Source organism: Nannobrachium achirus (genome assembly GCF_963921795.1).
Source record: "Nannobrachium achirus genome assembly, chromosome: 5".
Taxonomy (NCBI): domain Eukaryota; kingdom Metazoa; phylum Chordata; class Actinopteri; order Myctophiformes; family Myctophidae; genus Nannobrachium; species Nannobrachium achirus.
This window is the reverse complement of record NC_137814.1, coordinates 66,449,633-66,476,323: the sequence shown is the minus strand read 5'-3', so window position 1 is coordinate 66,476,323 and position 26,691 is coordinate 66,449,633. Positions and strand designations below refer to the sequence as shown.

Genomic DNA, 26,691 nt, shown 5'->3' with positions numbered 1-26,691 from the left:
AACACGTATTGATGCAACATTAAAGGCCCTCAAAAAGGAGGGGAAAGCTAAAGCTGCATTAGCTGCTGCAGAGGTGCTAGAAGCTGCTGCAGAAGATGGGAGCTATAAGAGTCAGGTGGTGCCCATCATCGGTCACCCTTTGTCGCGAACTACGTCAAGACAACGCACTGATGACTACGTCAAGACACACTTCAACCCCCAACAAGAGGATGAAGGCGATGACAAAGGGCAGACAGCAGGCACTTTACAGCCCCAATTGACACATTTGACAAGCACTGCAGGTGTTAGCCACCACATCTTGCAACCTGTCTCTCTTCACATGCCCCAACAGTCTCATGACTCTCAAGCCATACACCAGGCCACCTCAACCACACCTCCCATCACGCAGCAGTCTGCTTCAAACCTCCCTCACATCACGCAGCAGTCTACCTCAATCCCTCTTCATGCCGTGCATCAGTCTTCTTCAACCCCTACTCACATCATGCATCAATCTACTCCAACCCCCCAGCATATCACGCAGCAGCCTTCCTCAACGCCTCATCACAACAGGCTCCAACCTAACTCATCCCTTCATCACGCCACGTACCAATCTAACCCAAGCCCTCATCACGCCATGCATCAGTCTACTTCAGCCTCTCCTTACACCACGCATCGACCTGCCTCATTTCACCCTCAAGCTGTGCAACAATCCAGCTCATCACCCCGTCATACAAACATCAAGTCTAGCCCCTACTCACCACAGGTCAACAATACAGTGACCACCCCACAAAGGGTAACGAACACGCCAACTCCCAGACCCACAGATGTCTCTGACCTTGCAGCCTTTCTTGCGCGACGTGACCTTCTCACCACAGGGATCAAGGTTTTTGACAACCAACCAGAGAATTACTTGGCATGGAGATCAACCTTCTGCAATGCCATAGAAGGCTTGAATCTCAAACCTAGTGAGGAGCTAGACCTACTTACCAATTGGCTTGGCGGGGAGTCACTTCAGCAAGCCATGAGGATCAGAGCAGTCCATGTCAACAATCCCGCAGCTGGTCTTGACATGTTATGGCGACGGTTGGATAAGAACTACGGTTCTCCAGAAGTTGTTGAGGCTTCATTATTCAAACGACTGGAGAACCTACCAAAGATCTCTCACAAAGACAACCAACATCTCCAAGAGCTTGCAGATCTCCTCCTTGAGATTGCAGCAGCAAAGAATGAAGGTTATCTAACAGGTCTTGGGTTCCTCGATTCATCAAGAGGAATCAACACTATTGTGGAGAAGCTCCCACCAAACCTCCAAGAGAGATGGATTACTCAGGGGACTATTTACAAGAGAGATAATCTTGTTCATTACCCACCTTTTTCTTACTTCGTTGACTTTGTCAACTATCATGCAGAAATGTGGACAGATCCCAGCTTCTACCTCCAAGGCTCCAGCATGGCACCTCCCAAAACTGAGAGGCCTCAAGCCAACCAGTGGAAGGCCAGGACTCCTATCTCTGCCAATAGGACTGAGGTTGAAGCTCCCAACTCCCCAGACAGCAATAAAAGTTCTATGGATCCGGGCAAGGAGTGTCCCATTCATAAGTTACCTCACTCCCTAAGCAGATGCAGGGGGTTCAGAATGAAGTCTTTGGATGAGAGGAAGAGTTTCCTCAAAGAGCATTCCATTTGCTACAAGTGCTGCACTTCCACAAACCATATAGCAAAAGACTGTAAGACCATCATCTGCTGTTCAGAGTGCAACAGCGATCGGCACATCTCAGCTCTACATGATGGTCCACCTCCCTGGATGGAGGGAGAGCCTGTCACTTCAGAGGAACATGGCGGGGAGCAAGCTGAGGAAAACTCCACTGTCACTACTGCCAGCTGCACAGAAGTCTGTGGAGAAGGCTTGCACAGGAAGTCATGTTCGAAAATGTGTCTGGTCTACGTGTATCCAAAAGGGCATCCTGAGCGTAAGAAGAAGATGTACGTGATGCTGGATGACCAGAGTAACTCGTCATTGGCCAGGTCCGCCTTCTTTGACATATTCAACATTCACGGCACCATCTCTCCTTACACCTTGAAAACGTGCTCTGGCACAACAGTTACCAGTGGAAGAAGAGCCTCAGAGTTCATGATAGAGGCTATAGACGGGGAAGTATCTATGGCACTACCGACACTCATCGAGTGCAACTTGATTCCTAATAACCGAGAGGAAATTCCTACACCGGAAGCCGCCACTCGTCATCCTCATCTTAGAGCCATTGCTTCCAAGATACCACCTCTTGACCCTTCGGCAGACATCCTGCTGCTGCTTGGAAGGGACATTATACGTGTTCACAAGGTTCGAAACCAGTGCAACGGGCCACACAATGCACCATTTGCCCAACGCCACGATCTAGGATGGGTAATTGTCGGAGACGTGTGCCCCAGGGGAGCAAACCACAAACCTTCAGTGAACACTTTCAGGACCAGTGTCCTGGAGAATGGTCATACCAGCTTCTTAAAGCTTTCTGAAAGCAGCATCCACGTCAGAGAAAGGTTCACAGCTGTACACCTTACACAACCTCTGTGGAAACCAGCTCAAGATGATCCTGACAAGCAAGTTGTCAATCACACCGTTGAGGATAATAAACTGGTGCTTTCAGTCAAAGACCACAACGTAGACTCACTACCAGCTAGTCCGCTGCCCTTCTCTTCAACGCTAACAAGACCTTCATGGCTGAAGTCAGTGCAATAGAGGATGCAAGGAAAGGGGAACAGAGACTGTTCTCAAGACCTGTGTCCGAGGTCATTCTCCTGGTTTCCAAAGAGACTACCTAGAAAAGACTCTATACTTACCTTGAGTTGTTTTATTTCTGTTTATTGTATTGCCATCTAATAGATGCCAGGCGGGGAGTATTCTGGCCCCAGTGTCATATTTCTGTACCTGTAGAAGTGAAAAACACTGCCCCCTAGTGTTGGGTATTTAAGCCCTCAAGTGTTGAAATTCCTCATTCCTCACCCAGACACAGAGAGGGAAGGAGTGTTATGCTGCCACTGCACTCTGTGTTTTCTTGAATGTTTGCCCTTGATTCCGGCACAATCTGTAAGTTCATGTACCTCTGTTGTATAGTTATGCTTTATTTCTCTATATCATGTTGTTTTGGGGGTTTAATTCATGTTTAAGGGGACATTTCATGGTGTTTAAAAAGTGTTTGGTGAATGTACACACCTGGCCTAATCAGCTGCCTGTGCCCAGTGAGGGCTTAATTGAAAGCAATTGTGTTGTCATGGTGACCCCTTTGATGTTTGCCTGCCTGTGCTCTGTGCCTGTGTGCTGTTTAGATGAGAAGTGTTGTTGGAGTTGTACTGTATGTCAGTTCATTATTCAGTATGATTCATATTTTCTGTATTTCTGTGCTTATTTACAGTTTCGCAAAGTAAAGAGTTCCATAAGAAACTGAAGAACTGTCTCTGTGTTTCTTTGCTTGGGATTCCACTGTTTAACTCCCTGTCAAGGCTGACCTAAGAGCTAAGGACAGTAGATATACACTACAAAATGTAATGCATCAACTCTTAGTGCTCGTCAGGGTGGGGGGGGGGGGGGTTACTTACAATTCCGAGTGCTTGTCAGGATGGGGCAGTTAAAATGATTATTTTGGGGGTCGCGGCCTGAAAAGGTTGAGAACCCCTGTTCTAAAGCACATGCCTGCCAGTCACTTTTGGAGCAACAGAAAGCTGCTGTTGTATGAGTAAAGGGATTTTCTGTCGCGTTAGTTCTAAACAAAGATGGCGGACAGGTGAAATTAAATTATATCTTACTGCTCTGCATCGTTTTGTTTTACTCTTTTCTAGCGTTTAATGCAGGGGTTCTCAAACCTTTTCAGGCAGTGACCCCAGGCAGTGCTACTTAAAGAAGAAAAACTTCTTTAAGTAGCATGTCAGGGGTCTAACTAGGGTTTTTTTTCATGATTCTGAATCCATTGCAAGCATTTGTTTAGCACTAAAAACATTCCTCGGGCTACAAATGGACCCACACAACTATGGTTTAGTGATGAGTCGTCACTTTTTACTGTTTTGTCGGTCCATTTTTAGCCCGAGGAATGTTTTTTCGTGCAAAACAAATACTTGCAACGGATTCAGAATCATGAAAAACCCCTAGTTAGACCCCTCACATGCTACTTAAAGAGGATTTTTTGGGGGTCTTTTTTCCCCTGTATAGTAAGTGAAGGGACCCAAACGTGAACCCCCTGAATTCACCTTGATCCACCAAGAATATAATGTGAACATTTTTAACATGATTTTTTAGATGACCCTAAGGATCATAAAAAACCTTGAACCATTACTCTTGCAATTTATTTTGGGTCAAACCTCAGATTGACTGGCCTAGTGTACATTTCCACCTTTAGTTGATGCTTCACATCCATGCGAGTAAAATGGCCAGGGTGTTTTGTTTGTGTGTAATGTAATCTGGCAGACTCCTAGAAGGATCAGTGTCGTATTTGTGGGGAAAGGCCAGGAAGTGAGTGTAACTCCCGATTGTGTTTCAAATCACTCAAAGACCGGGAGGCTATTTATGTGAGCGGATCCTCCAGGCCAGTGGTTCTCAACCTGTGGGTCGGGACCCCCAGATGATAAACCCATTTAGGCCTAGAATTATTGAGCAGATATACAAGCTCGCAGCGCGGCACCGAGTGCCGCGCTGCGAGCTTGTAGATCTGCTATTTTTGGAAAAAGTCGTGAAAATGTGTGCAAATCTTTGAATATATGTATTTTCAAAGCGAACGTTTGTAACTCAAATTTTGCTTCTGGGTGGTCCCTGGAACTAGATATTTTGAGATGGGGGTCCGTGGCCAAATAAATATCATTTTGGGGGTCCTTCACATGAAAAGGTTTGAGAACCACTGACATAGTAGTCTCTCAAGAACAGACTAACTAAGCTCCAGTTAAGTGAAAAGGACCTTTTCTTTGACGATGGCTGGCCAGATTGCTGACATAGAAACATAGGTTTTTCAAAAAACCTTAGGAGGATTCAAAAGACACTTATAGTACGGGTAAAAATTCAAATTTTCACAATTTTTCAAAAATAGCAGATCTACAAGCTCGCAGCGCGGCAGTGAGCTTGTATATCTGCTATTTTTCAATAGTTAAAGCATAAAATAATAATACACTATACTGTGTACCCGTTTTGAATGGGTTAACTTAATGGTGCAACATTGTTTTCTCACTCAACAGTAAACAAACCAACACAAAGTTTAAGTGTATAGAGGGTATCAGCACATTTCTAAAGTAACAATTTAAGGACATTGTAATACCTCTAAAATGAAGCATTCTAAAACGGCTAGTTCCATTCCTTGATCCTGATTGGCTGGTTTCCCTTCATTGCTGTGGTATATGAGACTATAAGCCACACCTTGAATCAGTTTATATGAAACCCAGGTGCATTATTTCTTTCCAGTGTTCCACAGCTAGTGCACCAATTATCTGCACCTGTGTTGTTGGCAAAGGGCTGGGAACTACTTTCTTGTAGCTAGGGACTACTTTCTTGCAGAGCAGACCTTATAGTGAATTATTAGTGAAATAGAACAGTTTTAATTGGTACATGTCTATGATTTCTCATGTTGCCATATTGTAACCGTTTTAGAAAAGCAATAAGCCATGCGAGGCTTGTGGTTACCTGTATTTTACACCGGCTGAGAGCGTTGGAGACACTCGGCTACGCCTTGTGTCACACAAGGCGTAGCCGAGTGTCTCCAACCCTCTCAGCCGTTATAAAATACAGGTAACCAGAGGCCTCGCCTAGTCTTGTTTTATTCAATTATTTTCCATTTTAGAAGTATTAAAAGTTATTGAATTATCTCTTGAGAAATGTACACGTATGCACACCTACATACTGTATGTTGATTTGTCTACTCTTGCATGAGAACACAATTTTAAAGTACCCAAACAATTACGTAGATTGCGCAGATCTACAAGCTTGTGTGGCGGAGAGAGTCGCAGCCCCAGCCTGAAACCTCAAAAGTCTAGTATCTGCTCTCGTTCCATATATCCCTTTGGAGTGATGGTTAAGATATTGGCCTTTCACGCGGGAGACCTGGGTTCGAAGCCGGGTGGGGAGGTTCGGATCACCTCTGTTACACTCACAGCCGCGCTGCAAGCTTGCAGATCTGCTACTTATTTTTTAAAAGTCGCGAACATGTGTGAAAATCTTTGAATATATGCATTTTTAAAGCAAACATTTGTAACTCAAATATTGCTTCTGGGTGGTCCCCGATACAATATTTTGAGATGGGGGTCCATGGCCAAATACGCATCATTTTGGGTGTCCTTGACATGAAAAAGGTTTGAGCACCACTGACAAAGAAACCTGTATTCAAAGCACTTGCGCTCATTTTCACGGTTTCTCAAAAATAGCAGATCTACAAGCTCGCTACGCGGCACTCGGTGCCGCGCTGCGAGCTTATATTTATAGCATATCGTCGTTGTCGGGTGGAAACCTTGTATCTCCAAAACTGTTTTGTATTTATCATCTATAAAATGTACTAAACTAGTGAAAACAGCAGATCTACAAGCACACAACGCCTCGCATCGCCAGGCGTTGTGTGCTTGTAGATCGGCTGTTTTCACTTGTTTTGTGCGACAGTCTTGTATGATGAAGCAGGGCTTTGCTTTACCAAAAGACGTACACATTTGAAACTTGGAGATATGAGGTTTCTGCCCGACAGTGACGATATTTTAGTGATTATGTTGCGAGGAAAACGTTGAGATAATAGCCATTTTGGTTAGAACTGACTGAAAATAACTTGTACTTCAAGTTTAAAAGGATACTAAATATTTTTTCAAGTGTCCAAATAAATTCAAAATATTATCAAAAGATCTCACGGCACCCCTGGACTGCCGTCGCAGCACCCCAGGGTGCCCCGTCACCCACTTTGAAAACCCCTGGTCTAAACGATACCAAAGAAATCACTTGGGAACCCAGACGCCACAGTTTTCAGTCTGTCAGTCTCACCGATCAGGTACATGCCGATCCAGTCGCCGGCGTCCACTTCCTCCTTGATGTCCCAGCTGACGGCGATGTCCTGGGATTGGCCGATGACGTAGTGGGAGGAGCTAGCCGTCAGGGCCGAGCGACAGTGCGAGGTGAGCAGGTCGGTGTCGCTGGTGGAGCGCGGAGCGCGACCTCGCTCCTGGGGATGCATTGTGGGAAGGCGATTTCGGTGGTTAGGTGGGAAAAAGTACTTGCATTCTTTACTCAAGTAAAAGTATCAATACTGCAATGTAGAAATACCCTGTTAAATGTAAATGTCCGGAATTCAAAATGTACTTGATTAAAAGTACAAAAGTATCTGCATCAAAATGTACGACATATTCCACTTTCAACAGGGAAACACCTTATGGGCTTTTCTCCACATACACACCCATTGTAACTTCAAACTCTATTTTAACCATGATAGATTCTTTAAAAACACCCATTATTTTTCTGGTGACTCATACTACCCTCCTGATACGTGAGCAGGCCGTGTTTTTTCGATACCTTTTTTCATTTATTTTTAATAATTATTTGGGAAAATGGAAAAAATGAAATACAAAATATAACTAGAAGCAGTGCTCTTCCGAGCACAGGTCTCCACCAGGCCACACAAATTGGCCTGTTATAGCGCCACCATGAGGCTGATTTAAAAAATGTGGGGCAGAGGTTCTGAATTAGCATCCAGGGAGTGTGTGTGCTCAGTTTGGCAGCGATCGGGCCAACGGCGCCGGAGATTAGCTGGTAACAACCAGGCCACACAAATCGGCCTGTTATAGCGCCACCATGAGGCTGATTTGAAAAATGTGGGGCAGAGGTTCTAGATTGGCATCCAGGGAGTGTGTGTGCTCAGTTTGGCAGCGATCGGGCCAACGGTGACTGAGATTAGCTGTTCACAAACTGCGAGGACGCACGGACGCACGGACGCACGGACGGACGCACGGACGCACGGACGGACGGACGGAGGGGAAAACATACTCTCCCTCAGCCTTCGGCTGGTGGAGACAATTATTACAAATAAATCAAAAAGGTTATCGGAAAAACCTGCTCACGTATTAGAAGGGTATTATGAGTCACCAGAAAAAGGGTTGTTTATGGGTGTTTTTGATGAATCTATCATGGTTAAAATGAAGTTTGAAGTTACAATGGGTGTGTGTGTGGAGAGGCCCTGGGCCTGGAGGGCCTGGTAACATTTATATCAAATATCTAAATATTGAATCAAGCAAATTAAAAACTGTTCAGGGTGTTCATAATAGCCTCCATAATACAGTCCGCCATGCCAACAAGGCTGGCAACATGCAAGGCTGTTGTCTTGGCTGTAATAACTATGGGGGCTAGGGCATTCACGAATAGTGATTTTTAGTATTCTAATTATTCGACCTCAAAGTATTCGAATAGTCGAATATTCTACAGGACTGGCCAAACTGTCAAATATTAAGTAAGCAAGAGGCGAACATTGTGAAAATAGCCTATCTACATGTAGATCTGCAATTTTCACAATATTTATCTGTGGAACCGAGTCACATTAAATGTAATACCTACAAGTGCAAGTGCTTGTCAGGGTGGGGGTCCCCAGTTCAAATATGTTTATTTTGGGGGTCACGGCCTAAAAAGGTTTGAGAACCCCTGGTATAGAGCATTAACAAATTCATCCACCAGGGGCATTGATAACTAATTATTATGACTTCCTATCTAGCCAAGCTTCATAAACTATATATTTTTTAAAGAGAAAACAATAAAACAATTAAAATAAGTGAATATTCGACTTCGGTGAACAACGTCGAATAGTGACTTTGATATTCGAATATTCAAATCTTTGGTGAATGCCCTAATGGGGGCAACAATTCACCGTTTGTCAGCCTTCTGATTGGTTCCTGAGACTCCCTGACTGGCCAACCAGAAAAAACCATTCACTTTTTGCTATCGGGGGTGGAGTTTGTGCAGTGGAGAATGTTGCTTCAGGCTTTCAAGAACAGTCCGCACTGCGCAACACGGTATGCGTCTGGTACGGCCGCGATTTACGGCCGCGATTTCGCTCAATATAATGAATAAGCTTCAACAAACTAGTTCACATGGACCTTATCAATGTAACTAAGAGTTACGATTGGGTACATATATTTTAAATGGGCAGAATTACGAAAAGCCAGCCTATTATGTGAGGAGAACAGATTATAGTTCTCCTCTTCCTACCCAAGATGCAATGCGCTTTCTTTTTCTATTTCTATTCTCTCTCTGATCCAGAGGATTAAACTAATTAAAACATATATTTTCGGGGGAAAATTACTGTTTTGCTATGTAATTACTGTACCTTTTTCTTCCCTTTTTATTAATATCACGTAGATGTGTTTTTTTTGTACTTTATATAGCTGTAATGAGGCTATGAAGGAAAAAAAAAAACACCCACTTCCACTATAAAATAATCTGCAATAGTGATTCTGTCACACTGGGATTAAACAAATTAAAACATATATTTTCGGGGAAACCCCCTGTTTTGCAATGTAACTACTGTACCTTTGTCTTCCCTTTTTATTAATATCACCTAGATGTTTTTCCTTTGGTACTTTAAATTGCAATAATGAGGCTATGAAAAGAAAAAAAAATCCCATTCACTGCCACTATAAAAACAATCTGCCCAGGGTTAATGTCCCACCATAGTAACAGGGCAGAATGGGGCGGGATTTGCAAAAGCCTGAATTAGAACCAAATGAACCCTCATCATGGGTGTAACTCAGAGAGTGTACAATGAAATGTAATGTGTAAGTGTGTTGCGTTATGGGACCCTCATGGTTCCTTGTGGGGGTTCCAAACTGCATCAAAATATAGTTTTTAACTTGAAAAATCGAAGTATATCGAAATGAAAACAGCTAAAGTCATTGTAAACAAAATACAAAATTTGGACAGCCAGATCTGCTTATTGTGTCTAAAAACACATATTTAGCCACTTGCACGCATGCCCCCACCCACTGAAATCATTATCGCTAAAATCGCTAAAACGTTAGACAGAAGTAGCCTATAAGTGAAAACATTTTAACACTCATCTTTTCTTTCCTCATTTTACAATCTAAAATATGACCCCTTGTTGTAAAAAAAAAAAGATGTCCATTAAAGCATGGGTCTTCAACAGGGGGTCCGGGACCCCTAGGGGGTCCTCAGAGTTACTACAGGGGGTCCTCCAAATCTTTGTGATAGAAGGGTTTTTTGTTCTCCTTTTTTATATTAAAGGGCCACTTCACCTCTGGGACAACCCTATCTTATTTTATTGTTGTTTGGACACGATCAACACAATCCTGAGTTATTTTTTGTGTTCAATCTGTTTTTTTAGATATTTTAGTATTTCAGCATGTACTAGTGATGCATTTTGCACCATCAGTGATGCGTTTTGCATCATATGATCCCCCAGAGGTGAAGTGGGCCTTTAACCATTTGAACCATAGTGTCCATATTCTGTGAACTTTAGCCAAAAATAGCAGATCTACAAGCTCACAACGCCTCGCGCTGCGAGGCTGCGAGCTTGTAGATCGGCTATTTTCGGCAAAGAGGTTTGGTGTAGAGGGGAAAAAGAGCAGACTAAGTACAGAGTGAAAGGTCAAGTTTATTAAGTATTGACGGTTCAAGTGGTTAAATATCTGAAAACACAAATTGACATGAATCCAAAATACACTGATGATTGTGCTGTCAAACGATGAAACTATATGGAATCTATAAAAAGGTTGTGGGGGTCCTTGCTTCATCTCTCTCTCAACTAAGGGGTCCTTGGACTGAAAACGTTGAAGACCCCTGCTTTAAAGTATAGATGCAAGCCAAGTAACCCCACCACCACCAGCCCCCGCACTGACCTGTGGGATACCGTTGTGGAAGTCCAGCCTCCGGAAGTGTTCTGGGTTGAAACTGTGACGATTCACGTCTCTCTTCCCCCGACGACGCTTCTGAGGCCGCGACGGAGACGCCATGGTTGAACCCACCGGCCTGCACTGATGCACTACACTGAGAGAGAGAGAGAAAGAGAGAAAATGTCATATCACGATTATTGTGAGCAAAGGAATTGTGATTTACGATATTATCCATTATCCTGGGGCGGAACAATTGCCAAAAAATATCCAATCTACAAGCTCACAAGCTCGGGCTTGTAGATCGGCATTTTTTTTCTCCATAATGGCACATAACTCGGTAACGGAGTCAGCTCATGCGACCGTCGCAGCAATTGACACGGCGACTCGCTCGCTATTACTGCTCGCTCGGCGGTGTCTCACGTGGCTCATGGTCGCCTGAGACGCCGCGTCTCCATTATCATCACCCTTGCAGCCCCCCCGCCCCCACCGTTGCGCTCGGTGTCATGGGGAAAACCATGGTCGCGTCATTGCGGGTATAGGCAAGTGCTACAGTAAGTGCAATGGGGCTTTTAAGCTGTGACATCATTTTGTAGTCAGACCTCCAAGCAGATTTATTGTCAATATCTGTCCCTCGCTATTTCAACAGATCCGAGACAAAAATAACGACTAAAGTATAATTCTACCACTTTCCTTTCAACAACAAAGAGAAGAAAAATTAGTAAATAGTAAAAATAGTAAAACTATTCGCTTTTTTTGGGTCCAAAAGTTCTCCTCTGCCTACAAAATGATGTCAGACTTAACAGTCCCATGCTAAGGTGGAGTCTGAAGAGGCCAGCAAGTCGAAGAGTCTGCAGGACGAGTGGCTCGTTGTCCTGGGATTTTTAGCAAAGGTTCTGTCAGCATCCCTTTGTTAGCTGATCTGAGTGCTGGGGGGGGTGGGGGTGGATCAGGCTTTGGTTAGCCTAGGGTCCCTTCACTTTTCGGGGTTTGATCCGGTCGGGAGCGGAAACCACTTTACATCATGTTGTAGTTCTAGACGGACTACACTTTGGCCGGAACTATCAAACCGGATTCAGTTTTAACCCAAAATAATTCCCCTGCGCTCAAGGACATACTTTTAGGGCCTACCTAATAAACCCCTTGATGTGGAGTAGTTTTACTTTCGGAAAATGTGTTTGGTATATGCATCTTTTAGTCCAACTCGTAGCGACTGGCAAGACTACACTAGGCTACATTTTAATAGGGATTGGGGAAACAAACAGGGGGAAACAAAACAAAGCGACGGTGCTTATTCTGCTTGTGGTTTCCGCCTAGAACGGATCGACGGCCCGTTGTAAACGAACACCAGGCTTCCCCCAGAATGCCTGGTGAGGCGAGGTTAGGCTTTAGTGGTATGGAGGTGCCATACCTTTGGCTGCTTTGAAGGCCACGACACGTCAGTGTTTTGTACTCTGTGCGGGAAGCAACGTGGGAGCCAGTGGAGGGAACGGAGAAAAGGGGAATGAGACGTGAAAAATGTGTCTGGTTGAAGACGAATCGTGCTGCGGCATTCTGGATCATTTGGCCTGATTTACACTGCCAGCCAAATCCAGCCTTAATCAGATCTGTGTCACATCAAGATTGGAATCCGATTTGCTTAACTTAGTCTAAATGCAGACAGGTCACAGTCATGCAGGTCACATGAAATCCGATTTTTACAAACCACATCCAGAGGTGGTTTCAAATCTGATTTCTAAAGATGTGTCTCAAGTGGCGTTTCCATAAACTTATTCGAATTAGGGAAGCGAATTATCAGAAATACGCATTAAGACAAAGCGAATTTAGCATGTTTCCATTTGCGGGTGTCATTCGAATTAGCGAGTTGATCGGGCTGATTTTTTTCAGACCGAACCTGAGCACTGCACCGTCTGCACGTCTGACTGCTGTGACTCAGTCGCTGTCTAGTAGTGGGAAGAAGGGATTATCAGTCATCATCATGGCCCCAAATAACTTTTAAATATACAATTGGCGACGAGTCTCTTACGAAATTGGCAAGAGTTCCTCTCAATACATAAAGCTACCGGTTCACCGGGAAAACCGCGGTCGCGTCGCTGCACAGTGCAAGTTTCAGCGTCCTCTGGAAGGTCAGGTGGCCGATCTGCAAGCTCACAATGCGGCGCGGAGACGTGGATGCGAGCTGCTGTGCCTGTGAGCTTGTAGATTGGGCACTTCAGGCACGCAACACCGTGGGATGAGGAAGGGTTCGCTCGCCACCAATGGCTTGAGGTGAAAACGGGAGGAATTTACACATGGTCCGTGTCACTCCGTGTGTAACAAACAACAGGTTTGTTTTGTGGGCTAACGCTATACCATGGACAAAGCGGCAGGGGAAATGGACCTAGAACGTCATAATCTATTCGCATTTATTGTCTGACCCGTTTCCATTCACTTAAGCGCATTTAGTTTATTCGATAAAGGCTCAAAATCCTCCTCCTCCAAGCGGATAACTTTTTTTGCGGATAATGAAAGTTTATTCGCATTTTGAAGCGTTTCCATAAAAACATTTTGCGAATAAGCCGTTAATGCGCAAAAAGTGGCTTCATGGAAACGCCACTTCAGTCTGAAGGCACTAATCTGATCTAACAAGCCAAGTCACATTATCAAACAGTCCAAAACGTCACTTGCAGCGCGACCCGAGCGCCACTGATGTCATTACAGAGCGCGAGTATTGCATTTTGATTTACAAGAGCACAAGGGTGTCATGAAACTAAAACAGTTCTGCATAAGTTTTACACTATAGAAATGGCGAGCAGCATTCAGTGGACAGACAGAGATTCAACGCCTTCGAGCACTTTGGGGGGATGCCTCAGTACATGAGAAATGTTAGGGCATTAACGAAAAAGTCTTCTTCATTACACAAATCGACTCCCACCAGAGAAAGTTGAAAGTCGAAGTTGAAAATAAAATCCTTTGTATTTTTTGTCTATCATTATTTTTTGCTCCATGCGTGCGTCTGTACAGCATTCAAACAGTAGGATTGCTTATTGTCAAGGACGGAATGATCCAATATTACAGTGTTACATTACATTTGGTATAACATGGTTCTATTGTGAAAATAGCAGATCTACATGCTCACAACAACTCGCGATGCTTTATTGGAAGTTTGCATTGGAAAAGGTACAGTTTCATGACTGTACAGTTCACTGGTACAAGGTCTACTAAAAGGAGATCCTAGAAAAGACTGAGCTTATTTAAGCAGGAAACCATTGAAGTATCTCATATAACATTGAAAGACAGACGGATAGAACACAGTACTATGCAGAAGATATAGTCAGGAAAAATTAAAATAAAAAAAAACTAAAACATACAGTAGGCAAATACAAAGAAGGGTCAGGGGAGGGTAGGGCTGGGCTATGTTTGTTTTTACCTGTTGCGAACGGCTGCCGCCTGTAAGTGGTTTTTCAGTGTGATTTTAAAGGATGCTAGTGATCCACACTCCTTTAAGGCCTTCGGTAAGGCGTCCCACATTTTGTGGTATAGCAGAAAGCAAAAGATCGGATCTTAGAACTAAATCAGATTCAGGCTAGATTTGACTGCTGTCTATCCAGCCTTAATGCCGGTAAGGCCAGTGAGGAGAGAGTTGCTGTACTTCCCTGCACCTGTCTCTGCAAACTGTTAATAAAGTATTTGATCGATCAATCAATCAATCAATCAATCAATCAATCAATCGGCAGCAGGGCGGTGGGTGGGAGGAGTAGGATGAAGGCTCTCCTCCCGGTGGGGGCTCCTCACTGGCAGGTGAGTCAGTAGGACACAACAGCAGTGACAAGCAACACACGTACTGGGTAGGAATCAATTGGAAGATTGAATTTAACTGGGTATTAGGCCTATAGTTAAAATCCAAATTGCTGCGGGGAAAAAGTCAAAGATGGCAGCAAAACATTAACAATAAAAAATGACATCTCTGATGCTAAATAAACCTTTTTTTTTATCTCTTTCCATCGTCTGTCCTAAATCTCTTCCTCCAACCCGCCCAGAAAGTGATGAACTTGGGGAGTCTCAATTATAAATAGCACTCAACTCATGCTAGATGCCTTCAAAACACCCAGGCCAATGCCCGATTTACACTCGCTTTGCACGCCATGCCTTGCGCGGTAAGAATCGCAGATCTACAAGCTCACGACAGGTCACAGCGCGACTCGTAGTCAGCTTGTAGATCGAGTATGAATCAAGACTCATCATAAGCTCATCCTAGCCTATACAGACAACATGCGTTTTTTTTCCAAAGCCCCTATAGAACAAACTGAAAATATCCGATCCACAAGCTCGCAACGTGTCGCAGCCGCAACGCCTTGTGAGCTTGTAGATCAGCTATATTCAGCGCGCGGCACCCGGAGGCATCTGATTCCAACCACCCTTCTTCTTTTTTTAATTCTAAGCCCTTAGAATAAACGCTAGCGCGCGTCGCCATAGCCTACTATCTCCCCTGCACAGCCAGTAAAAGAAAACAACAACACAGATCTCAGATCTGTAAAAGCAACCTTTCATGTTCATCCTGCATTGACATGTGAGTTGTCGGATCAAGCATGTCATTTGTAGATCGCGTATATTTAGCCTATACCTGGGTCAGGATGCTCCAGCTCCAGGGCCGGTCAATCATGGTCCTTCAGCGGCCGCTTAAGGCGCTCCATAGCCCGGGTCGACCCTCCGCGGTGCGTCGCTCAGGCTCAGCTGCTCTGTTGCGGGACCGCTGCTGTTGTTGTCCCGCATCTTGTCGCGGTGCGTGGTCTCGTCGCAAGGTTCCAAACCCCGTCCTCTCGTCCGGTTCCGGTGCAGTGTTGTGTGTAAATCCGGTGGAAAAAAAAGCATCCGACCTCCTCGATCGGCTTCAAGAAGCGAGGATGGATGCAGAGAGGAGAGGGGGTTGTTTGGGAGATGGGACGTTCGTGAACGAATCGAGTCTTTTGAACGGCTCTTTGAAATGAACGATAGGATCCGGTTCGCTGTAGGCCAGGGAGCCGTTCCTTTCTAATGAACAGTGGTGTAAAAGTAAAAAAAAAAAAAAAAAAAAGTACTTAAATTCTTTGCTTAATTAAAAGTATCAATACTGCAACGTGGAAATACTCTGCCACAAGTAGCGTAGAAGTTCATAATTAAAATTTTAAAAAAGTGTAGGCTACTTGAATAAAAGTACAAAAGTATCAGTATCAAAATGTACTTAAATTACCAATAGTAGAAAGTAGGTCTACTCATTATGCAGAATGTCCCGACTCCCATTTCACATGTTTTCCAATGAATAAGATGTAGAGAAAAGTAATTTGAAAATAGCAGATCTACAAGCTCACATTGTGAGCTTGTAGATCGGCTATTTCCAAATGGCCGAAATGCATATAGGATCATGGAAGTGATTTGAAATTGTAATCAAAATCTACAAAGTAACTAAAATGAGCCAGTCTTTTGAACAGCTCTTTGAAAGGAACGGATCCCAGATGGGCCAGAGATCCAGCTCACTTCAAAGAGCCATAAATCCCATCTCTAGTGTGTTTGCTGCTGATGTTGCTGCTGCCAACCGGTTACACGCAAACACGTCAGTCTATCGAATTCTGTCCCCTCTGTATCCGAGAAGAGCCCGTTGCTGCGCAAATGTGTGCGTCGGTGATTTGATGCTCGTTTCGTTGTAGGTTTTACGCGTGAAACCTGAAACGGCGACGGTGGCGATTCTGGGTCTTTTTTTAGATGCAGGACTACACGGGGGTCACAGGATTCGATGGGTCACGGATATCGGTGCGACACAAGGCCATCCCACTCGGCAAGCACGGCAATACAAACCACAAACTGCATCATCATCATCATCATCGTCGTCGTCATCATCGTCCGTTACGTCGGTTCGATCCACGCTGGGACATCATCATGTCATGAATCAATCAATGATTGGGTCGTCATTGTAAAACTGTAGCCTATAGCCATAGGTCCATAATCTTTAGCATCTGTTTACTTTGACCTTTTAAGATTTCTTGCAAAATATCATATTCATGCACTCATAATAATAATAGTAGGCCTAGTAGTAAACATAATAATGATACTTTGTGATATTTCTAGAGCTCTAAACAACAAATAACCTTATTGAAACTAATAGAAATACAACAAAATACTACAAAAATATTCTTATATGATGTCATTTAGGTTGAAGACGAGTTTTCATGCATACTTGGCTGAGAGAGATGAACAGGGACCCCCTACTAATTTGCATAAAAAAAATGGGGATAACAATGCGGTAAGATAATTACTTCAGTGATACTCAAACTCAGGCCCGAGGGCCACTTCCGGCCCGTGGGACAATTTTGACTGGCCCACCAATCAATCAATTAAAAAAAAACAAAAAAAAAACGTATATAGCCTATGTTTTTAGACAGAATTAAGTCATCTTATCTTTTACATCAGTGGTTCTCAACCTACCCCCCCCCCCAGATGATTAACTTAATGTGCAACATTGTTTTCTCACTCAACAGTTAACATACCAACATAAAGTATAAGTGTATAGAGGGTATCTGCACATTTCTAAAGTGACAACGCCTTGCGTTGTGAGCATGTAGATCTGCTATTTTCACAATGGAACCGTGTTACACAAAATAATGTAATGCCAAAAAGATTTTTTGGGGGGTCGCGGCCTGAAAAAGTTGAGAACCACTGCTTTAAACCAACATGGATGGATGCTTTTGTTTATTTTACCATCTCATGCTAATTCAATACCTCTAGGTTTAATTTGACAGAAAACAGCGTCAGTTAAGATTGACAACATAAGGTGCCAATGAAAGAGAAGTTATCAAGCATCATTAATGTTGTCATTTTATCGACTGGCCCCTTTTTGTAAAGTGGCCCACAGGTTCAGCTGTTTGAGTATCCCTGGCCAACTTCATCTAACATACTGTACGAGTGTCACACAACACAAGTAAAAATTGCAAATCTACAAGCTCACAAGATCAGTTTAATAAGCCTATTGTACATTGCTACTGTATGTGACAATGGCAGATCTAGGCTACAAGCTCACAACGCAAAGCTAATGCAAAGCGTTAATAAGCTTGTAGATCTTAAATCATTTTCAGATGGGTGGTCTGCGGCCAAATAGGCCTTCATATTCATATTCGGGAAAAAAAAGAATAAAGTTTGAGAACCACTTGGAATTGTGGAGAGGCATTAGATTAGTGAATGACTCGCTTCCACAGATAAAAATTGAGAAAATAACTGCTATTTTCACAATCTTTGCCTCTTTCTTATAGGCCTATTATATGACAATCTGGAGAATGTTTGACCAGTTTTTTGTCGTATTTTATTGATTTTGATGCAGTAGCTTCATTCCATGTCTTGTAGGTATTAAAAGGTCTTAAAAGTCCTTAAATAGTGGCCCCACAGGTTGAGAATAACTGCTATAAGGGGGAGGGACACGATAATCCATTGAACAATCAAATAATTTATTAACACAATATGGAAATCAATAACGTTCAGTGAATTATGGCCTGTGCAAACATAGTTTGGAAACCTTGTATGTCCAAAACTGTTACTTCTCAGGAAATGGAAAAAACAAGAACATGCGTTCCAATGGATCCAATGCAGTTATCTACCAGTTTCAAAAACCTTCGAAAAATAAACAAATATTATTTAGCATTTTCTTTTGAACATTTTTAACAACATACATTTGTTGGGGGGGGGGGGGGGACAGTAATCGCTATTATCGTTTATCGTGATAAAAATGTATGTATGTGAAATCGTCCTCCGTCATATCCGGTACCACTTAAACCCTCTATCCACAACTTTCCAACATGCGTGCATTGCGCCGAAGGCGAGCGGCATTTCCGACGTGAGCTTGTATGTCTGCTGTCAACCGGAAGTGTCCCGCAGATAATGCTACTGTAAAGTCTGGCGGAAACCAGGGGTTAAAGCCAAAAAGAATCACAAGACTGAAATTATTTTCAGACCATGTCCCAATATGTGATTTCTTGAAACATGGCATGTGCAGCGCACACTTTTTTTTAAATTATATTATTTTTTTTCTCCTGAAGTTCTGAACTGCTTTCACTGAATGTATGTGTGCCAATCTATGCTTTATTTTATAGAAATATCTTCTGAAGTTCTGTTGTATTCTATTGCTTGTCTGGCCAATTCAAATACTCATATCTTGAAATTATAACTGCTTTTTAGATTGGAAATCACTAGACTTTTTGAAAACTTTGTCATTCACACCGTGGCCATCGCTACACCTCCCCCTTATTTATTTTATTCGTGTTTTTGCAGATCTGCACTGATCTCAGAAACAGACCCTATGGAATCCTCAAGACTGAAATCAGTCCCCAGGACTGAGAACTTTAACCCCTGGGAAACAGGTGGATACTTGGTAAAACGGACCTGTAAATAACGTACTTAATACAGTCTTTTTGTTCCCACTCTCCACCAAATCTCTTTGCCAAAAAATAGCCGATCTACAAGCTCACAACGCGGTAATGGATGTTAGGGATATTACTGACTAACTAACGCCAGCTGTCTGCATCCTGCTCTGAGTGCTCTGGTGATGACGTCACGGTGTCATGCGATGACGTCATCAGATCCACCGTCTGTCCCTCTCTGAGCCTCAAGACGGCCATCTTCACACACCACCTGGGGGGGGGGGATGGAGAGGTAGAGAGAGGGAGAGAGACAAAGTGAGAGAGAGAGAGAGAGAGAGAGAGAGAGAGAGAGAGAGAGAGAGAGAGAGAGAGAGAGAGAGAGAGAGAGAGACACTGAAAGACATATTTAACCCATTCTATCCAGGAACACATTATCACGCATTTAACTATTATTTGATGGTTTAACTAGGGAAAAATAGCAGAGCTACAAGCTCACAGTACGGCAATCGCGAGCTTATAGATTTGCTATTTTTGAAAAGTAGTGAAAATGTGTGCAAGTCATTGAATATCTTTGACCTGATCCTATAAATGTCTTCTAAATCAGTGGTTCCCCCAGAAGCAGAGATTTGTGTTACAAAAGTTTACTTTGAAAAATATATATTCAAAGGTTTGCACAAAAAAAAAAAACAAAAAAAAAAAACATGATTTGCACAAAAGAATAACATATCTACAGCAATTTTCACAATAAAACCGTGTTATACAAAATGTAATGCTCGTCAGGGTGGGGGGGTCCCCAGTTAAAATATGATTACTTTGGGGGTCGCGGCCTGAAAAGGTTGAGAACCACTGCTCTATAAGGTTAGGCATAATTATGTTCATTCCACGATAGGAGATACAGTATGTGATGTTGTTACCTTACATTTGTTGTGTCGAGAAAAAAAGAAGAAGAAAAAAAAACAAAAACATATCGGTATCGATTGATAACAGAATCGGAAATTCGGGACAACCGGATATTGGCAACAAAGCCAATGGCAGACATCCCTATCTCTAGTTGAATAGAATATAATGCACCAACCTGTTAGTATCAGGGTCTCTGGCTGAAACAGTGTAAAGATAACCGCCATTCTTACTTCCTGTGACTGGGATTTTAATCTGCAACACAAAACATTCCTCATATTATAATAATCCATACTCCATCTTATAAAATACTGTTATAAAACACTGTAGGGCTGCAACTAGTGATTATTTTCATAATCGTCGATTATTTAAATGATTAATCGATTAATCATATTATTATTGCACTTATTTACCTATTACCTTATACATTAGATTTGAGGTTATTTTAGACGTGTTTTAACTTACAAAAAAATACATTAAAGATGAATAATTCATTCAAAAACACATCATTTATTACATTTTGCTCCGCTGCCGATGCTGGTTCCTACTAAAAGGCAAAAATAAATACCTTTTTCTGACTGCATAGCAGTGCATACTGACTAAACACATTTATACTGACTAAACAATAGCTACACATTTACTCTTTTCAAATATAAAAATATATATATTCAAGTCATATTCTTTGTTCTTGACCCTATATTCCTGCACGATATTAATACAAAGTCGAGCAATTAGTTGCCGATTCGATTACTAAATTAGTTGGCAACTAATTGAATAATCGATTCGATTGCGATTAATCGTTGCAGCCCTACTTCACTGGAACATTATTCACTGTTACTTTAGTGTGTGAATGGGACCAAAATGGATTATTATATTGGTTACATATGTAACGCTCTTCTGAGCTAAATCAACAGAGGGTTGCACCGTGTCCAGATCAGGGATGGGACGATAAGCGATATTATCATTTATCGTGATTAAAAAAACACTCACGATAATCGTATCATAGAGATCTAATTTATCGTGATATCGTCCTCCATCATGCACTGGGATCAATTCACCTTTGATTTGCCGAGCTGCATATCCGGTACCATTTAAACCCTCTATTGGTAAATCGTACTTTTAATATACGTACTTGATACAGTCAATTTTTTTCCAATCTCTACCAAATCTCTTTGCAAAAAATAGCCGATCTACAAGCTCACAATGTGTCGCGTTGTGAGCTTGTAGATCTGCTATTCTTTTGGCAAATGTTCCGCCCCAGGATAATGGATAATGAGGATATTTTGATTACCGTGATAATCTCGTAAATCGTGATTTCTTTGGTCACAATAATCATCATATGAAATGTTCATATTGTCCCATCCCTAGTTCAGATACTGTACAACACGATTGCATCATTTCTTCTCCCAAAGGGAACGTAATAGCAGCCAACATCAGATGGAACACACAGTATAACAGCTGCAACTTGGAACTTACTTTAATGAATACAAGGATAGTTGAAAGGCACACTGTGTAACACGTTTTCAACTGAAGGTAGTATAAGTGATATTTTTGGGGGGTTAAAATGTTTTTGAATTTATTTATTTTTGTTAAAAGGTTAAAGCTCTATATTATGATACTCATTGCTATAGAGTGGTTGTTCAGTAAGCATTAAATATCTCTATATTGTGACAGTAATATAGAGTGTTTGTTCAATAACAGGGTTAAATAGCTCTATATTGTGACAATAATCATTGCTATAGAGTGTTTGTTCGGTAACAGTGTTAAATAGCTCTATATTGTAATGTAACAGTGTTAAATAGCTCTATATTGTGACAGTAATCATTGCTATAGAGTGTTTGTTCAGTAACAGTGTTAAATAGCTCTATATTGTGACAATAATCATTGCTATAGAGTGTTTGTTCAGTAACAGTGTTAAATAGCTCTATATTGTGACAATAATCATTGCTATATAGTTTGTTCAGTAACAGTGTTAAATAGCTCTATACTGTGATAGTAATCATTTCTATAGAGGTGGAGCTTTTCATAGTCAGGTCGCAATTACACACACACACACACACACACACACACACACACACACACACACACACACACACACACACACACACACACACACACACACACACACACACACACACACACACACACACACACACACACACACACACACACACACACAGGGTACCTGGGCAGTATGTGGATCCACACGGTTGCTTCTGTCTGTAAGGTGGATGTTGTGAACTTTTAGAGGCGGGGCTCCCAGGCTTTCCATGGCAACAGGACACGCCTCCAGCTGTTCCACAGCCAATCGGTGGTAGTCTGACTTACTGAAGTTCTCTGATTGGAAAGACAGAAAGACAAGAATGCAAGAACAGGATGGGGAATAATGACTAAGTTCCAAACTTTAGTCGGGAGCGTTTCGCTGTTTCTATGTGTCATCTTTTCGACACCCAACAGTTTACAGTTTAGCCAAACCTCACCCTTACCCTAACCTCCGTGGGGTGAGTCGCTAACCCTCCCGGCGCTCCGTTGTCTATGCCATTCCCATACCACGTAATTCATCACATGATTCTTCATGCATTTATAGTAATCGATCATTATGTACTTTGAATTTGAGGTTGCACTACTGTTAGTACGGACAACTTTGTTTTTTACAACAAGAGTTCATATTTTAGAATGTAATTAGAGAAAAGAAAAGATGAGTGTTAAAATGTTTTCATTCACTGCTTTCTATTGTTTTAGCGATTTTAGTATTTTGATTCCAGTGGTTTGGGGCATGCGTACAGGTGGCTAAATTTGTCTTTTTAGACACAATACTTCAGCAATTTATTTACACCAGCCCCTATAAGTCACATCTGCCCATGAAAGATTGCGGTGCCTCTTGGGAATGGGCTTATTGTGTCTAAAAATACATATTTACACACTTACACCCCAGGTTGGTATGCAAGTGGCTAAATGTGTATTTTTATCAACAAATCAACATCATTAAAATCGCTAAAACGATAGAAAGAAGTAAATGAAAGCATTTTCATATTTTCTTTTCTCTAATGACTATCTAAAATATGAACCCTTGTTGCAAAAAAACAAAGTTGTCCTTTAATGGATTTTAACAATGCCTAATGGGTGGGCAGTGGTTGGGTTGGCTGACAACATGCTGTGTTATCTTTTTAGCATCATTCTATAATCGTTCAAGTACTATAACTAAGTACTATTTGCAAACTGTAAAGTATTCAATCCAGGTCAGACACAAACAGAGACCGTTGCCTAACATTGCAGATGTGTGTATTTGCTCTGCCTCCGTTACATTTGATTTGATTCTACACAGATCAGCAGGTCACACAAAGTTTGTCCATGTTCTCCCGTAACACCTGTAGTACCCCCGCGTACCCCTAGGGGTAGCCATAACCCCATTTGAGAAACACTGGTCTATGGAATACATGGGTGTTAGGAATAACAGTACCTCAGCACACACACACACACACACACACACACACACACACACACACACACACACACCCACACAATGTACTGTACTCACTCTGTATGAGGTAATACATAGTTCCCACACCTCCACCCGTCAGTAATGTGGTGAAGATGGCTAACTGTTGTAGTTTACTGGTAGGCACCCTCATTTCTGCTGGAGCGCACGCGCGCACACACACACACACACACACACACACACACACACACACACACACACACACACACACACACACACACACACACACACACACACACACACACACACACACACACACACACACACACAATGTCATCACAAATTCATTTAACATAAACAACTTCAACCCTAGCATCACTATTCTGAGGAGTACTGCCAAAACCTGTGGGGGTCCGCAAATTATTTTGGGGGGGTTCCCAGATGATTAACTTAGTGTGCAACATTGTTTTCTCACTCAACAGTAAACAAACCAATATAACTTTTAAGTGTATAAGAGGGTATCTGCACATTTCTAAAGTGACAATTTAAGGACTTTTTAATACCTCTAAAATGACAAATTAAACCTTGGTCAAACGTTCTAATATTAGAGTCAGAAATTGTGATAATAGCCGAGCTACATCGGCGGCGTTGCGAGGCGTTGTGAGCATGTACATCTGCTATTTTCACAACAGAACCGCATTATACAAAATGTTATGCCTCAACTCTTACTGCTCGTCAGGGTAGGGGGGTCTCCAGCTAAAATATGATTATTTTCTGTGTCGCGGCCTGAAAAGGTTGAGAACCACTGTCCTATAACCTACTCGATTTCTATGATATGAAGACAGTGATGAATCAGCCAGTGGCATAAAAAGCATCCACCACGCCTTAATTGAGTGTTTGACAAAACATTAACTCAAGACAGCGTGTACCACATCTCATGCTGCTGACAATTAGACCTGTCACGATTATGACATTTTACGTGACGATTAATTGTCACACAAATAATTGTGATTCAGTGATGCTACTAGCCCTACATCCTGCGTCCCTGACCCATATTTCTTTAATAAAGGACTCATTAAACTAAGCATCCCTGCATCCCCAGGATGCATACAGTACAACTCTATCCTTCCTGCTATCAATCATTTCACTGCACCAGCTGAGCTGCATGTGGTGGAGTCTCCACAGCTGTGCATTCTGGCATTATTGATGAGATGATTGAGATTGTCTTGTAAATCCATGCTTCTGTCCTTTATTAACTACATACAAGTAGCTATTTGCCACTATTTGTTTAAATTAAAGTCCTTTTTGATGTTTTCGCCGTTGATACATAATGCGTGTGTCGGGACCCATTACATTGAAAACCTAGCAACATCACAGGTGATTAAATATTTAATTGTGTTTTTGTCACTGAACACTGGAGCATATGGATAGAAATTACATTTCTGTCTGGCTTTGAAGTTCCACAGGGCAGATATGACTTTATTCTTTTAGTAAGACGCCTCAGGGCAACAAGCGACCTTGCCCTAAAGGGTGAGGTCGCGCCATGTCTTGGCCATCAGTGATGTGTATATTGGACCAGTTACCCATATATGGAGACCCCTGGTACCCATATATAGAGATCCATGTACTGTAAATGGAGATATACTGTGAGAGCCCAAACATGCTTACTCAGTTATTTGTTATGTGAAAGTCCTATGATGTCTATGACATCTGACATCATACCCTTTTATGCCCATACATGGAGATCCCTTTCTGTAGAACCAGCCACAGAGATATGGGCTGTCTTGGCCATCTGTCTTGGCCATGTATGGATTCTGTTAGTGAGGTATGTGGCCGATGTGGCCTCCATATTTGGGCATTCCCATATGAAGAACTGTTAGATGGGCTTAATATTGATGACATCAGGGAACTCCATATATAGGCATACAAGGGATTCTGTTAGTGTGACATCACAGTGAAGCCAGAGCGTGATGTCAGAGCGGCAAACCCATATGGCTCTTTGAAGTGAGCTGGATCCGTTCCTTTCAAAGAGCCGTTCAAAAGACTGGCTCATTTTAGTTACTACTTACTTTGCAGATTTTGATTATAATTACTAATCACTTCAACCCTATACATACAGTACATATACATTTTCAAGCCAATAGTTTTACTAAAGTACATTTTAATTCCGAACTTCTACTTGTGGCAGAGTATTTCCACATTGCAGTATTGATACTTTTACTTAAGTAAAGAATTTACTCCCCCTCATAAAAAAGGAATGGCTCCCTACAGCAAACAAGTGTCAACTAAAAGGAGATCCTTTTTTATGTCCATTCATTGTCCAATGTATTTGTATTTAAGTTCATAAAGTTAAGAACAAATAAATGCATTTGAAATGAATGCTAATTTTCAGGATTCAAATTTAAAAATAGCAAAAAAACAAAAAAACAATTCGGGATTCCAATTAAAAAATAGCAGATCTACAAGCTCAAAATGTGTTGCACTGTGATGTGCTTTGAGCTTGTAGATCTGCTACGTTTTGCTATGTTTGACTGTAGGCCTATATGCAATGTGGCCCTCTGGGCGGCCCATCATCAAAGTTGCCCACCCCTGATCTACTGTATAGCCATGCTGGCTATATTCTTTTGCATTTTACTGCATAGTAGCCTACTGTGTTCTATCTGTCTGTCATTCAATGTTATATGAGTTTCCTGTGGAAATAAGCCAAAAAGCTTACTAGGATCTCCTTTTAGCTGACCTTGTACCAGTGATTTGTACTGTCATGAAACTGTACCTTCTTCTATGCAAACTTCTAATAAAGTCTTCAATCAATCAATCAATCAAACAAACAAACAAACAAACAAACAGTAGGTCAGCAAGCTGATACAAGCGTCAGTGTTTAAACGTGATTTAAACAACATGCAGATAAACAGTGAATGAAACATTAATTAAATACAAACCGTTCAACACATTGTCAATTTTACCTTCCAATCCGATGGAGATGTTTACATGGAAGGCCGTCGCAAATTGATGACGTTGTCGGGTGCGTCAAGTGATACGAGTTGCACATATTCGCCAGTTTCACGCTGCTGAGTTGCACACACACGCAGGCGGAGAGAATGGAACTTCCGGCCTTCAAAATAAAATTCCTAAATACCAAACGAGAAGGTTCAAAGTAAGGCTTTCTGGGGGGAAAGGTTC

At 42.1% G+C, this 26,691-nt stretch overlaps 2 protein-coding genes across 4 annotated transcripts in view; both read right to left on the bottom strand.

Moving 5' to 3' along the window:
• Window positions 1-10,938, bottom strand: part of hecw1b (HECT, C2 and WW domain containing E3 ubiquitin protein ligase 1b) — a gene marked incomplete at both ends in the record, with an annotated part of 102,724 nt that extends 91,786 nt beyond the window's left edge. The window contains 2 exon segments of the mRNA XM_080725985.1: window positions 6,971-7,148; window positions 10,825-10,938. Of these exon segments, the coding sequence (XP_080582111.1) occupies window positions 6,971-7,148; window positions 10,825-10,938 (292 nt within the window).
• A 6,431-nt stretch (window positions 10,939-17,369) lies between these two features.
• coa1 (cytochrome C oxidase assembly factor 1) lies at window positions 17,370-26,504 on the bottom strand. 3 transcript variants are annotated; one of them, XM_080726579.1, is made up of 5 exons: window positions 26,475-26,504; window positions 23,611-23,706; window positions 22,258-22,409; window positions 20,251-20,327; window positions 17,370-19,446 (listed from the first exon to the last, which is right to left on the bottom strand). In XM_080726579.1, exons 2-5 carry the CDS (start codon window positions 23,702-23,704, stop codon window positions 19,320-19,322), a joined length of 450 nt encoding a protein of 149 aa, XP_080582705.1. In that variant the 5' UTR covers window positions 23,705-23,706; window positions 26,475-26,504; the 3' UTR covers window positions 17,370-19,319. The 3 variants fall into 3 exon arrangements, with proteins under 3 accessions (XP_080582705.1, XP_080582706.1, XP_080582707.1); XM_080726580.1 differs by having other exon boundaries at window positions 26,451-26,491; XM_080726581.1 differs by having other exon boundaries at window positions 23,611-23,709; window positions 26,475-26,491.
• Window positions 26,505-26,691: the final 187 nt, after the last annotated feature.

Bases quoted from the DNA above. Each gene is read 5' to 3' on its own strand.
- coa1 (XM_080726579.1), bottom strand. From the start codon at position 23,704: ATGAGGGTGCCTACCAGTAAACTACAACAGTTAGCCATCTTCACCACA. The intron at 22,410-23,610 runs GTGAGTACAGTA...CTTTCCAATCAG, and splicing joins TATGTATTACCTCATACAGA to AGAACTTCAGTAAGTCAGAC. The intron at 19,447-20,250 runs GTTGGTGCATTA...CCCCCCCCCCAG, and splicing joins AGAGACCCTGATACTAACAG to GTGGTGTGTGAAGATGGCCG.